Genomic DNA, 15896 nt, shown 5'->3' on the forward strand with positions numbered 1-15896 from the left:
AGTAAGGGGTATTTCTGATTTGGGGCCCAAGAGAGCCTTCTTTTCTTGGTTTCCTAGGCACAGGTTTTACTATCAAGTATTCTTATCAACGACTCACAAGGGAGCTTGGGTGAGCGTGTGTAGACAAAGAATAAATCAAGTTTCAGTACTAAAAACAACCCAAAGTGCTGCCGTTACCTCCCTTAGCAGTACATCATAAATGGTGATGCATAAAAACTGATAGGTGTCACTGAAATGTATATATAGAAATTGCTGAGTTGGGCTATGTTCTGATGAATATATTCTTAACAGCAATAAAAATTAAATTAAAAAAATCAGATAGGGACATTGGTAGTTCATTGGTAGAATTCTTGCCTTTCATTTGGGAGAGCTGGGTTTGAATTCTAGACAATACATCTCATGCACAGTGTGGCAGTTACGCAATCTCCTGTCAACTTGTGAAGGGGTGGAGTCTAGCCTATCAGTCAGGTCACAGCTTGATGGCCTCATTTGGAAGTTGCAAACAGATATAAATAGCTCACTGGAGGCCAGCTACATACTCTCCCTGCGAGCCAGTCCTGTTGACAAGCCACAGGGAGCTGTGGAGCCAGAGTACTGGAGCTGGAGGAGCCATGTGGAGACCCACACCAGTGCTTTTACTACCACTGGATCCACAAGACAGTTCACACATTTGCCTGTGATCTTCCTACATTCTGCTTCATTGCATATGTTGCATGAGTCTGAAGAGAAATTTATAGATTGGACTTATAAATATCGGACTTATTAACTTGATCTGGACTGGGCTGGGATGATTTCTTAATATACAATTACTCTTTTATATAAACCTCTTTCTTATATACATATGAGTGTCTATGAATTTGTTTCTCTAGTCAACCCAGACTCACACAGGAGGCTTATGTGTTGCTGTAATGCTGAATAGCTTTCAATAGAGTGTTCAGACAAAGAAGAACAAGGAGGAAAGATCAGGTGATCTATTTGTCAAAGTCAGCCCATGAAAACCTTATTGATCATAATGGTTTGAACAGCAAAAGATTATGGTGATGGTGAAGGGTCAGGCAATATTTCTGTCTGTTGTGTAGTGGAGACTCTAGGAGCATGGGATTGACTCAATGGCAACTCACCACAGCCAGCATGTGAGAGCCACGACCAGTGTGCCTACATTATGATGGACTATTGTTGAATGGTACAGAGGGGTCGCCATATGCAATCATTTGTTAAGTTTCGTCTGTTCTCTGAGCCCTACTTTATTCACTTGTTAAATCCAAGGACATAACTTACAGGCTTATTGGGTTCTGAAGATGAAATGATTATGCAGGTGACGTGTTTGGCTTGGCGACTGGCATAGAACAAATACCTAGGAAATCTTAACATTGCTGACAGGTTTGACATAAATTTGAAATCTACCCAAGTGACCTCATATTTAATTTTATCCAACTTATTTTAAAATGAGGAAACTGATGCTCAGAAAGGATGAAAGATTTCTCTCTTTCTTTCTTTCTTTCTTTCTTTCTTTCTTTCTTTCTTTCTTTCTTTGAGATTTCCTACTGATGAGATGGTGACACTGAAATGGCCTCTCTGTTCAGGGCTCCTCCCCTACATCTCCCCACCCCAAGACTACTTCTCTGCCTCCATTCTTCTCCCCTTTACTCAAATCCGTTCTTACCCTCTGCCTGGGCTCAGTTGTTGTGGAGACCATGACCGAGTTACAGATGGTCAGGGCCAGGAAGAAGTCAGCAATGGAGGAGGTGGTAGAGAGGGAAGGATTGGCAGGCTTCTTGTTTGACAAGGTCTCCAGCCACAGGGCAGCATCTCGCACCTTGGTCAGTAAGCTTTTATCTGGAGTCACATCTTTTTCCTGGGAGAGAAAGGCTTTGGTGAGAATTTTAAAAACATTGGAAAGAACGGTCATCTCCAGAAGGTTCCTTGTACAGCAGAGGAAATGATGATATAGTCCTCCCGGCACTCATGCATCTAGTACATCTTCCAGAAGGCCTGGAATTTCAGATTCTTATTTGATCTCCCCCTCCTCCTCAAACCTACCTGTCCATCAGTTACCAGGACCCTCGTAGTGTCTCCCCACCATTTGTCTCCTATTCTTGGAACTCCCACTTAAGCTCGCACCGGTTTGCCCCAATCTTGGATTTCTGTATCAACTACTACCCCGCTGCTGCTGCCCCTAACCTCTTTATTTGCTAACCTTCCATATGTATCATGACCAGTCTAGTATTTCTAAAACCCCATCCTCCTTATTCTATCCTTGGTTTTAAAAAACCCTCAGGGAATATCTATTTTTTAGCATGATCACATCCAAATCTGACAGCCATATTCATCTATAATTTGAGTTTCTTTATTTTAAAAAACCCTCAGGGAATATCTATTTTTTAGCATGATCACATCCAAATCTGACAGCCATATTCAGCTATAATTTGAGTTTCTTTATTTTTGGTGGGAGTCCTCTGCTATATACTGAAGGCCTACCTAGACTTCAGTAACCACGGAAAACCCTTTCTTCCCATGAGAACTTATCCAGCACTGAAGTCTCTTTCTTTTGAGCCACAATCACGAGGTCTTGAAATCAAAATGCTCACAGGAGTTGGGCAGGTAAGGGCAGTGGAGGACTGGATCAAAGTACAGATGAGGATAATATGGAGTGGTGGGGACTATGGAGACGTGGCAGGCTCTGCCCTAGCTAAAAGGCAGCAACTGTTCTGCCCAGCAAAATTGGTGTAGTCTGCCAAATCTCCCGCATTGACTCTGAGGCCAAGATATTGTAAGTTCTCCTAGTTTCTAAAATACTCTTCTGTGGGCTGGATCTGAGTACGGCTCTTCATTTTTTTTTTTCATCATTGTAGAAGTTAACTTTTGACCTATCATTTTGGAACTCACGACACATGAACCCATATTCTAAATTTGTTTTCTGATGGGCATGCTTCAACACTCTGGAGATAAAGTCCATTAAAGACAAATAGTGGGTTTTCTATGAACTTGTGTCTCATGGATCTCTATCTACAGCTTTCTTTTGTTTCCTTTTTTTTTATAGCAGAAACACCATAAACTCTGTCTGTCAACAGTTAGCAACATCTACACTAGTGTTCGGAGTTCACAATTGAAATAAAGCACAGGAGAAAGAGAGTTAGTGGTTAAAAAAAATGATGGACTGAGGCAATTTTCAGTGATTCATTCAGGTTGATAACCAAGGACCAATCTGTTGCATCGTTTCAAATAAGAATCCAAGGCAAGATTAAGAACAAAATCTTAGGGGGGTGTACTCCAAGAGTGTGTGTTCTCCGACTGTCAAGTCCAGTGATTCCCTCATGCCCGGGGCTGCTGCACGGGAGCGGGCGCACAGACACATCTAGAATCTCTGATGTCCTGAAGGTTCCCGGGTAAGACAAATGGTTTGCACTGGACTACTAACTTGGCGATTCTCACTCACCGAGTAGTGCAATGGGGAAAAAGCCTGGGAATCTGCTTCAGTAATGATTGAGGCAAGAAAACCCTACTGAGTAGCTCTATTGTGTTACCAGGAGTCAGAATTGACTTGACAGCAGCAGGTGTGGTTTGACTGTGCTACTGTTGCCAGGTGTTCCAATAACCTGGGGGAGATTAAGGGGGAAGGGGGCTGCTGATGTGGAAGGGGACTGATGAGGAAGCACACTCTCCAGAGTTCCAATGGTCAAAGACACACCAACCTCTTGTTCAAACTATCTTCAGAAGACACCTTCCAGAAACATCTACTCCTTAAGAGAGAAAGCACTGCTAAAACGGTGTCAAATCGGCATTTCCGTTCGCTGCCAACTAAGTAGTAGCGAACCATTCATATGAAGTGGTGAGATCACTTTAAGACAATTTGGGAAGTGAGCAGACACCTTCCATCCTGTCTGCCTTTGAGTGCAGTCCTCATAAAGGAGTTCATACCAACAGTTCCTGCCTCTGTAAGCAGTTCCATTTATGTGACCCCATTTTTTTCTGACAGTAGTTGGATCAGTCCCAACTTAACTGAGACCTAGAGTGGAGGGCTGACTTGATCAATGACACCACTCAGTGATAAGCCACAATCGGAACTCAGCCCCACCTGACAGCTAGTTCAGAAATCTCCCTTTCTGTGACCACTGTGAAGCAGGAATGCTCCTGTATTAAGATGCCCCTTCAAATCCTTTTAGCCAGATTCAATCTAGAGCCTACCAGTTGACATCATATGACAGTGTCCACCATCAGTTTACCAATCCCACTCAAGGAATTCAAGTCTGCTTCTCACAATATTAATGCTAGTCCCCATGTGCGTAGCAGGAGCCCTGGTGGTATCATGGTTATGTGTTGGGCTGCAAACTAAAAGGCAAGCAGTTCAAAACTACTGGCTGTTCTTTGGGAGAGAGATGAGACTCTCTACAACCATAAAGAGACAGTCTCAGAAACCCACAGGAGCAGTTCTATCTTGTCCTTCATGGTCACTATGAATTGGCATTAACTTGATGGCAGTGGGTTTCGCTTAGTGTTTCTTACATGCCAGCTACTTCTCTTAACTCATTTTGTCACTTCATAGAACACCACTGCTTTTCCAATACTATTACCTCCTCATAACTCTTGGAAGCTAAATGTCTTGCTCACTATCAGACAGTGAATGAGATTCCTTTAGCTGATTTCAGATAGATGCCAGAATGCATGCTTTATTCCAAACAGGATCTCACAAGAGAACAAAGTGATTATCCAATGAGATCTTCTTACACTTGTTCTTTAATATAGTTCCAGAGACTTGGGGTTTTGCAAATGGTTAATGTGCTTGGTGGCTGATAGAAAAGCTGGAAGTTCAAGTATATTCAGAGGTATAGATGACACAACCTTGCTTACTGTAATAGAGAGAACATAAAGCATCTACTGATGAAGATCAAAGACTACTACTTTTGGTAGTAATTACACCTGAACAAAAGGAAACCAAAGTCCTCACAATTAGATCAATAAGCAACATCAGAATAAACAGAGAAAAGACTGAAGTGGTCAAGGGTTTCATTTAGTGTGGGTAGACAATGCAGGAAGCAGCAGACAAGAAATCAAAAGATATAATGCACCAGGCAATCCTTCCATAGAAGACTTCTTTAACGTGTTGACGAATAAAGATGTCACATAAGGACTGAGGTGCACCTGGCCCAAGTCATGGCATTTTTAACCACCTCATATGCACGGGAGAGTAGAGGGTGCAGAATGAAGCCCAGAGAATAATGGATGACATTTTAACAATAGCATTGGCAAAGAAGATTGAAATTATTATGGGCTTTCAAAAGAACAGGTACACTGGTCTTGGAGGAAGTATAGCTGAATGCTCCTTAGAACTGAAGATGGTGAGATTTTCATCTCATGGACTTAGGACATGTTATCAAGAGAGACCAGTCCCAGGAGAAGGGTACCATGTTTGGTAAAGTAGAGGGTCAGAGGGCCCGATGATATGGATCAATATGATTGTGGCAGCAATGGGCTCAAGCACAGCAACTGTATTGAGGATGGTACCGTATCAAGTGGTATTTTGTTCTGTTGGATGTTGGGCTGTTATGAGTCAGAACTGACTCAAGGGCATCTAACAACAACAACAACAACAACAACAACAGCTTAGTACTCTACTTCTGAAAGTTAGACAGTGAAAACCTTACGGATTCTAGGAGAACCTTGTCTAATTTACTTGTTCTTGGGCACCATGAAGTCGGTTCTGACTTATAAAAGCCCTGTGTCCAACAGAACAAAACACTGCATCACTCTCACAATTGCTTTTATGTCTGAGTCCACTGTTGCTGCCACTGTGTCGATCCATCTTGTTGAGTATCTTCCTCTTTTCCTCTTTTGACCTTCAACTTTGCCAAGTATGCCATCCTTCTTCAGGTACTGGTCTCTCCGGACAACATGAGCAAAGTTTGTGAGAAGTATCACCATCCTTGTCTCTAAGGAGATATCTGGCTGAATCCATTATTAGGACGGATCAATTGCTGGAGGAGGACACCATATTTGAAGAAGTATAGAGCCATCCATAAAGTTGTGGAATGCCCTTGGTGAAATGAATTGACCTAATAGGAGCAATGATGGACCGAAACCTGCTCGTAGTTGTAAGGAGGATGGAGGAGGGTGGGCGAGTGGCTCTTTCTGCTGTACATCGAGTTGTCATGGGCTGAAGACTACTTGAGGGTAACTTATAACAACACAGTAAAATCAGGCACTTTGTCAATTGCTTTCACATCTATCATTTCATTGTCATAATAATAGGGAGATAGCTACTATTCTCCTATTGGGGTCTAAGGAAAAGAGGCTTATTAAAATTAAGAAACTTGTACAGGGCCACAAAGCTAATAGAATAACTGTCACGTCAGTGATATTCTGCCTGATGCTAAAGCGCGAACCCTTAAACTCAAAGTCAGCATCTCCCGTGTTTTCATGTCTACATCAGTCACGGGGCATCTGGGTAAGATGCAGAGTCTGCTTCAGTAGGTCTGGGGGTCCTGAGCACCTGTCTTTCTAACACACTCCCAGCTCGTGGTGCTGCTGCTGCTGCTGGCCTGCGGGTCTCAGTCTGAGGAGTCAGGCTCCATGTCACGTGTCTGCCTTGTTGTGTTCTTGGCTGACAAAAGAAAGAGAAAGGGAGGAAAGAAGGGAAACAGAGAGGCATGGAGAACAAGGAACGAGAAAAAGAGAAAGGAAGGAAGGGAGGGAGGAGCAGGTAAGGGAGAGCTGCCAGCAGAGCCTCTCAGGAGGCAGTGCTGCCTGTGGAGGAGCCCATTTCACTTACAGGCATTTTTTTTTTTTTTGCCTAGGAAGATAATCTTTGCCTGATGTTACTGGAAATGTTTTGCAAGATGCACTTTTAAACAAAGACTCTGCTCCAAGCCTGACTGCTTGCAGACCCGGAAAGAAACAGCATTTCCTTTGTCATTGGCTCAACACTCTTCGCTTTCTTATGTTACCCCTGACCGGGGGCGAATTACCCAATAAGCAAAGTAAACGCGGTTTATTTGTGCATACTAATTTGTAGTGAATGGCTTTGTATGGCTCTCCCTACATCTGTTTCACCACCGCTTAATACATAAGAACAAATAGGCTCTGGTTGACGATGCTTACTGGGTAATCCTACCCTGCTCCTGCCCTAAAGACACACAGACACATGTACCACAGCCACGAGGAGCCAGTTACTCATGCTTCCTTGTTCGTTGTAGTGAAAAACCAAACCAAACCCACCCAGCTTTGTTTCTCTTTCTTTGTTCCTGTCGTCAAGTTGTGTTTTATTTTTAGAGCCAAGGGCCCAGGAACCAGTAAGTGGCTTCTTTTGAATGCAGTGGCAGTCTCTGCCCTAACCTGGCATCTGGGGTTACAAGAAGAGAATCCCAGCTGCGGGAAGACTGAACTGGTGGGGCCAAGAGATGTGCAGCTATGACAGGTGCTAGTGGACAGGAGGAGGAAGAGGTGTAGGCAGGTGGAAGGTGAAGCAGCTCGGAGATGGTTCCATGAGCCTTTCAGGAATGGGGCAGTGAGAGTGGGACCAGAGGTGGGACATCAAAAGACCAGCATGGCACTACCACAAAAGCTCTCTAGGAATCCATTAAAAAACGTGCGGTTCTATCCACAGATACTTTACCACTAACTGAAAGGTTGGAGGTTCACGTCCACCCAGAAGCACCATGAAAGACTTCTGAAATACCAGTTATCAAAAATCCCATGGAGTCCAATTTTACTCTTGATAGCAACTAGTTGAGCTTTTTAAACCAGCACACATTGTGCCCTTCTGGAAATGCCTCCCCCGTTGTGGCACTACCTATTTGAACCCAAACCCAACAGCATCAAGTCGATTCCAACTCATGGTCACCTTATAGGATCGAGTAGAACTGCCCCATAGGGTTTCTTTACAGAAGCAGAGTTCTACATTGTTCTCCTTTGGTATGGTTAAGAGTTGAGCTTCTGGTTAGCAGCCTAGCACTTTAGCCACTGTGCCACCAGGGCTTCTTAATTACACCCACGAGGGCCAATTCCCTATCTCTCTAGAGAGACGCTCAAATCTTGTTGCTCTCTAGAATCATCAGAAATAACAAATGCAACCACTCACTACTTTAGATGAAATACACGAGAATCCAGGGGAATAGGGCTAAGACACTGTCCATTATGAAACCCTCCCTGAATGAGTTAATGTGTAACCCGGGTAGAGAACCACTGGCTTAGAGGAAGAATCAAATCCCTCATTTCTTCTTCACATATCTGATATGTGAATATTTGTCCAAGGCAGACAGGTTTCCTTTAGAAAGAACACTTAAATATTTATTAGTTATCCTTTTGGTTTTAAGAATAATTCTTTCAAATAAACTCTCGAGGCAGAACAATAATCCTCATTTTCAAGACAGGAAAATCGAGGCTTCCAGTTCGGTAAGTTGACAAAGCCACAGAGTTAATAACTGGATAAAGGGTGTAGCTGAGATGAAAACGTAGGGCATTTGACCTCAACTGTTCTGAACTCATGGCTGGAAGGGCTCCTGCAGGTCCATATCATCGTTAGGCTATTTGACTTTTTAGAAGGAACGGGTGGGAGTTGTAAAGACAGTATTTACAGGTGATGGGAGGACAGAAAGAGGCTGTACATGTTGCTTACCATTGCTCAGCAAGGCAGAAGCAGCGCTAAAGCCAGACTTTTAATTTCCCGACTTTAGTTCAATGCCCTCCCTACCACTGCCTGGGGAGACCGTTGTCCTAACAGCCCCAGACTTTCCAGCAGTCCAACTGCAAAGCTGTGTGCTCAGCAGCTCATAAAAGCTCATCACCGGGAAGATGTTCACAGTGGCAGGGAGGGCAGTGCCCTGGGTGCCACTTGGTGAGGGGTACCGTGTCAGCAAGGAGCTGCTTCTGTAGTCTCCACACTTTCCCTCAACAGCTCTGAGAGACCACCCCGTAATTTAAAACGAATCGCCACAGGGGCTATTTTCCGTAGGAAGTTCTGTGAGCGTCACCATCCTCACCCAGGAAGCAACAGCTGGGCTTTATCTGTGTGCCAATTTCCTCATTGCTCCTGACTGCACTCAGGGAGAATGATTTTTGCACTGCTGGCAGGAAGAAGGCTTTGGAGGCAGCTCAGAGTCAATGACCAGCAGCCACGGGTCCCATGAGAATTATACTGGCCGGCTCAGCGCTGCCGTGTTGCCGGGCTCCTAAGGTTGTCGGGAGCCCTGGTGGCGCAGTTGGTTACGTGTTGGGCTACTAACCTTAGGGTCGGCCATTTGCAACCACCCGCTGCTCCAGGGGAGAAAGGTGAGGCTTTCTACTCCCATCAAGCTTTGCAGTCTGGGAACCCACGGCGGCAGTTCGCCTCTGTTCTATAGGGTCGCTGTGAGATAGAATCAACCCGATGGCAGTGGATAAGGTCTGTCTAGCTAAACAGGGACCAGCACGTCTCTGTCGACCAGCTTAGATCCACAAAAGGATCTAAGTTGTCCTGGGTGATCTGCTTGCATGAGCATTTTGTTGTTGTTAGCTGCCTCCGAGTCTACTCTGACTCAGGGCACCACCACGTGTGCAGAGCAGAATGGTTCTATCAGGTTTTCAAAGCCGTGCCCTTTGGGAAACAGGTCACGGGCCAGTCTCCTAAGGAGCATCTTAGTGGACTTGACGTGCTACACTGTTGGCTAATGGCTCAGTCCTCAATGATAAAGATAACAGAATAAACAACAACAGCCCTCAGGAGAGTTCTCCTCTATAACACCTGGGGTGGCAATGAGTCAGAATAGGCTTCAGGTCAACAGCCTTGATTATTTTGGGTTTTCTGGCCTAGAGGGGATGTTCTTAGGTGCATGGGATTCCCCGGGGACCTAGAACGAAAAGGAACCAAATTACACAGGGACTGCAAAACTCAGAATTTATGCCGAACAAGAATTCACTAAACTTAGGTTACAAATATTTAGGTTAGGGGTTGGAAGAAAAGCAATAAATCTGAGAAAGATCTGAAAACATGCGTGTCCTATTGTTGTTTTATGTGGGCAAATAACACAAACGAGCAAGCAAATATTTTCTCTCCTGGGTTCATGGGAAGCATATGTGCTAACACACTGACTGTAGTCTACCTTTGCTAATGGTGGTAGTTGGATGATTTTACATCAACTAGGCTAGGCGTCTCACTGGGGCCTCACTGGGACTCTGTGTCTGCCTCCAGGGGCAGCCCCATATGAGCCCCATATGGGCTGTCTGAGCCTGGTCATGCTTCTGCTGACCCTGGGTCCACAAGACTCTGAATCAACCAGCTGGTGATCTCCCGGCTTCCTGCTTCACCTTTCAGAGTCATTGGCCTGCAGCTCTGAGTCTGGGATTGAGGTGACCTGGTCTGGGTGCCTTCTGATGCAAAGTTATCACAATATAAAGTTCTTGATATAAAGTTACTTCCTGTACACAGACGAGGGTCACTGGTTGTTTTTTCTAGACGATCCAGACTAATGTCAGGACATTAATGTCTGTGTATGACATTAACGCAGCTTCGTCCTCACCCCAAGTTAGCCTAAGTCAGAACACGGGGAGCCACAGCATTTCCTCTTTACCACCGCGGGGAAACCCAGCCCCTAGTTGCATGAAAGTGTGCGGTAATTACATAATCTGGGGTCAATTTGAGGATTAAGAGTGTAGGGGTGAAATCTAGCCTGTCAATTCAGAGAGAGACAACAAGGCCTCTGTGTGGGCATGGCCTTCTCCTGAGAATTCTGGGAACTGCTGTTTTTCTTTTGGGGAGGCAGGAGACACACATTTGCTCAGCTCACTCCTTGAGAGACACTCAACTGACAAGACACATGGAACTATGTTAGTGTCCTTAGCTTGAGAAGCCACATGGAGACCCCTGCCAGCACTGAGATGCTTACACTGCCACAGGATCCAAAGACTTTCTACCCACTGTCCTGTGATTGTCCTGCACTCGGCATCATTGCATGTGTTTCATGAGTCTGAAGAGGACTTTATAGATCGGTAACAGACATATGTGCTAATATTAGACTTATGGGCTCAGACTGGACTGGGTTGGGATACTTTCTTAATGTACAATTACCCTTTATATAAAACTCTCTCTTATACACATATGTTTCTATGGATTTGTTTCTCTAGTTTACCCAGACTAATACAAATAGAAAAGCCAAGTAAATTATATTTTTATATGCAATCTCCTGATTTATAAATAGCAGTCACACCTTGAATGAGAAAGAATTGCACGTGCTCAACAGAACACTTAGGGGCTTAAGACTTTAGAGGATTGTATACACATTTCTCCTCCTTCCCCTGAGCCTCCTTCCAGCTATCTACACAAGTGAGCACTCACAATTCAAAAAAGAAAATCAAGGACTTACTATGGAGCTGCTGAAGGCCACCGGAGGCTGTGAGCTTTCACCGCACCCCATGGGCCTTTGTTGGGAGTGGCCCTGCATGGGTACGCGGGCACTTTGGGACCTTCTCAGAGGCTGGACACTTCCCTGGCTTCTCACGGTTGCTGGACCCTGGGCTTGTTTGGCTGGGAAGGCGAGGCACTGGTATTGGGCCCACTCTTCACTGTCTGAGTCCAGTTCCTTTGGGGTCTTCAGTCGTTTGGCTGTGAAAAGGAATCTTGTTACTGCTCTCGCCAGACCGTGGCTGGCTCGCAAAGGGGAGGGAGGTCCAAGCTTTGTGAGTTGGAATATGAAGCTGTGAAGGACAGGCACTGCTCGGAAAAACTGACCCCTGGGCTACTGTGACCAGAGCAAGTGGGTAGAACTAACTCCCAAAGGTTCAAACCCTGGCTCTACTACCTACTAGTTACACGGCTTTGATCTTTGACTAACTTGTGTGTATCACTTTTCTATTAAGGCTTTTAAAAATACTTAAGCAAAGAAGATATTGTTGTGGAGATTTAATGGTATTATGTGTTAAGGTGTTAGTACACTCCAAGTACTTGTAATGATATTATCATGAATACTGTAATTATTTAAAAAAAGAAGTTGCCAAGTAAATGGTTGGCAAGCACCATGGCCGAGTGGCAGGGATGCCCTGCTACCTCCTTCTTTCTCATTCTCCATCTTTCCCCTGGAAAGAGTGGATGCTGCTCTCTGCACTTTCTTCTGTTGGTTAGAAAGTGGGTGGGTGCTTCTGAGGGATGACGGAGGGAACCAGGGCCATTCCATCTATGCAAGATGATAGTCCAAGGCATTTGGCCATTTTATAGCCATATCTGTTAAGGTGCAGATTTGCCTCATGAAAACCCAAGGGCTCTGTTAGCATGGAAGACATGTCCTGTTGTGTCAAATCTAACTATTAACCTAGACTTTGTCCTGACATCTCAGGTAAGCCAACACGAGACATTCTTAAGCCTTGGCGGTGTGACTGAAATACAATTGGCCCATCTCCTCAATGCAATCCTGATGGATGAAAACCATCCTGTTTGTAAGTCACACCAGAAACAGACCCACTGGAAGGGTACCGTACAGGAGATGACCTAGTGCTGGTAGGAATCCCCAAAGTTTAGCTGTAATAAGAATAAATCTTCATGCTGACAAAAAGGCATTTCAAGACAGTAAGCAACTTGCCCAAATGCCACAGCGTCTGTTGAAGCCAGGGCAGGAGCTTTTACCCTTTTACCCTTTTGGAGGAAAGCAGCACGTTTCCTTTTAGACAGAGGGATGGAAGCCCTTGAAGCCGGCCTACCATTTTCTTGGTGAGAAAACTCGCTGCCCAGGATGGAGCATCTCCGGAATACCATCTTGTTCTCGGTCAGAGTCCCCGTCTTGTCAGAGAAGATGTACTGGATCTGGCCCAGGTCCTCAGTGATATTCAGGGCTCTACACTGAATGGGCACATGGGTCTCTTCATCGTACAGGTCAAGGTCATTGTGCAGGAAGAAGACTTGTCCCAGCTTCACCAGCTCAATGGACACGTACAGAGAGATGGGGATCAGCACCTGAGAGGAGATCAATCCCCACCATGTCAGAAACCAGACTGGGCTCTTTGCTTCAGGAACCTAGCAGTGGTTAGGACAGACACTGAATGGAACAAATAGCAGACTTTCCCTGAGCAGTTAAAGGTCAGTGACTTTACACCTTTAGATCTGAAAAAGAATCCTTAAATCTGAAAAAGAGATATGACTTCTTCTACCAGGGAGTAAAACAGTGCCTGGCAGGACATTGGCCCTTATATTGGTCTGGTTAATGTCTGAGGCAGTGGAGAGCGAGAGAGCATTAGCATCTCTGCCCAGCCACCCGGACTATTCCGATCTCTCTCTCTGCTGTCCACTTTTACAGCCACTTAGACCCGGTTGTTGATCTCTGACCCGCCACCTGATATTTACTGCGTGCTGGCTCTATGCACACACTCCATCCCAACCAAAGCACATCAATTGCCATCAGGTTCATTCTGACTCATAGTGATTTTCAAAAGACTGAGTAGAACTGCCCTCAAGTTTCCAAGACGACGAACCTTTATAGAAGCACAGTGCCACATTTTTACCCCATGGAGTGGGGGTTGGGTTTGGAACTTTTGGTTAGCAGTTGAGCCTTTCAACTAGACAGGTCCCAGCAGGGCGTCTCCGACATTGTTCTAAATCTTAGAAATAGTAGCAAATGGAATAAGATTCCTGGACCTCATATTCCAGTGGAAGAGAGAGGCAGTAAACAAACATAAACATGAGGATATATCAGGGGGAAATAAACTTTGTGAAAAGAGAAGAGATAATGGCCATGGGTTTGGACTTCCTTTTTGATGCAGATGAGGGATAGGATCTGACTCAGATTCCTTAGTGGACTGAAGAGCCAATTAACGAATGAATGTTGTTAATGTTTGAAAATGGTTAATCAATAACAGGATAACAAAATACTCTAAAATGCTACAAGAAGTTTAACATATATGGATCGTCATGAAAACAAACAAACAAACAAACAAACCAGTCATCTTTTTATAAATGGTAACTTCTTCCATCTATTTATCACTTGCTGCCTCACCTCCAGGTCGTCTATGTGTTTTTACCTATCAAATTGGGTCGGTTATGTTCTCTTCCTCCTCAGTCTATCAAATGCCTACACACTCCATGATGTATTTCTCTCCATATTTGAGACTTGAGAGTTCTCTCTGTTCTACTTTCTTGTCTTTTATCCCCTGGCCATTGCTGTTTTACCTGTTCTACTCCTGGCACTGGGACAGGTACACGAGTCACTGTTGTAACTTTATTCTTAACGAAAAGGCCTGACAAGCATTTCCCTCAAGGCAAGGCTATCCCTACCATCACCCCAATATGAATATTTCCAAAGACCTACAGGAAAGCGTCCAACATTTTCCCCATCTCAGTCCAGCTAGTTCTCTTGTGAAGTCAATGTTTGCTTTCCTTATTTTGAAAAGTTGTAGAAATGTACATCACAGGTCTTCTTAGGTCCCACATTAGGGAAGGTGTCCTACCTGTAGTAGGATGATCATTGTGAGGAACATGTAGAAACCCCCAACGGCAAGTGGAAGGAAGTTGCCATTGGCATCTGGTACATCGAAAGGAGGATGTTCTTTAAAGGTCTCATTCCAGAGGCTGTGACCTGAGAGGAGGAAAAGCCAGGGCAGAATCTCCAATTAATCATAAAGCTGATTAAATGCATCAGCTTTTGACCCAGCCCCAGAAATAGGTGTGCTTTGGAAGAATCCATCCATTTTCTATACAACACGACTCCTTTTATGTGTATTCATTTAGCTCTAAAGTTGCCCTTAATATCCCTTACACTTCAATCTTTGATTCACATCGGCCTGCTCTATCAGAGGAATCTAGTGTGAGAATTACTTATATTGTAGTAAAATCCTATTATGTAGGGATTGGAAAAAGAGGAAGGAACATGTGTTATTTTCAGGTGTGGTAGAAATTGCATGGCAGGAAAGTCTTGACAGATTTTCCCCCTGATTAAATTCCCCCATCCATCCCCACATCTATCATTCATCCACGCTTCAGGTATCCCTCCATCCATTTATTCAACCATTCACCCATCAGTTAATTCATCCTTTCAGCCAGCATTTAGCATAGTTAAGAAGGAGTTAGTCCTAAGCCTTGTCCTTCAGGAGTTCCTTACTTGGTTATGAAGACAGACAAATAGATGGAGAAATCCCATACTGTATGAGAGGGGTTATGCCAGAGCCTCAATGCTAGGAGAATCCTTGACAATTTTTCAAGATTCAGACTGAATCCTCAGTTTGCCAAATGGGTGCATCAGACATCCATTACTTCAGTATTCCCCATTGTTAACTAGCAATCCTATCTCTCCTATAGAATTATCGCGAGACTAGAATAACCTAGTGTGTATATGCTTAGCACAGTGATCGGCATGTTTACATGCTCAGTAAACACCAGTTCCCTTTCCCAGCTTGAGGATATGAACCAGAGGGATAAAAGACTTAGAAAATGTTGTTCTGCATGAATCCTTTCTCACCCACAGACTTGGGCCAAAGCTGTTATACACATTAGAGGAGAGGAGACTTATACACATGGTACAATAGGATGAGAATATTACCGAGTGAATGAGTAAGGACAGAACACATGGCACAAGCAAGAGCCACTGCCAGACAAGACCTTGGGTAAGTGAGCCAGGCTTGCATGTAGGAGGTGGTCTTCAGAAGTCTTGCAGCCTGGACAAGCATTGGGTGGTTAGATACCTCAGACTAAGCAGAAACACCATATTTACAAAATCGACATAGACATGTGACCAATCACTCAGGAGTGACCGTGAAGAACTTTGAACTCTGTTGTTAGGTGCTACACTTTAGTGAGACACCAATTCACACTCTGTTGTAAGTGTTATCCTCAGACAGATGAGAGTTCTGTCCCCCATCACTTTCTTAATGTATTTATTATTTTGGGGAGATCTTTCAAGCTGATTCTAGTTTTTCTGAAGTGTATTTCATGGTATGATTTCTTTGGC

The 15896-nt window shown here is 44.3% G+C and overlaps 1 protein-coding gene across 1 annotated transcript in view; it reads right to left on the reverse strand.

Annotated features, from left to right (window-relative positions):
- Positions 1 to 15896, reverse strand: part of ATP10B (ATPase phospholipid transporting 10B (putative)) — a 144653-nt gene that overhangs the window by 73703 nt on the left and 55054 nt on the right. The window contains exons 6-9 of the mRNA XM_075542721.1: positions 14401 to 14528; positions 12661 to 12913; positions 11334 to 11572; positions 1664 to 1855 (exon numbers count right to left, since the gene is read on the reverse strand). Of these exons, the coding sequence (XP_075398836.1) occupies positions 1664 to 1855; positions 11334 to 11572; positions 12661 to 12913; positions 14401 to 14528 (812 nt within the window). The remainder of the gene's footprint in view (positions 1 to 1663; positions 1856 to 11333; positions 11573 to 12660; positions 12914 to 14400; positions 14529 to 15896) is intronic.

Source organism: Tenrec ecaudatus, chromosome 2 (assembly GCF_050624435.1).
Source record: "Tenrec ecaudatus isolate mTenEca1 chromosome 2, mTenEca1.hap1, whole genome shotgun sequence".
Taxonomy (NCBI): Eukaryota; Metazoa; Chordata; class Mammalia; order Afrosoricida; family Tenrecidae; genus Tenrec; species Tenrec ecaudatus.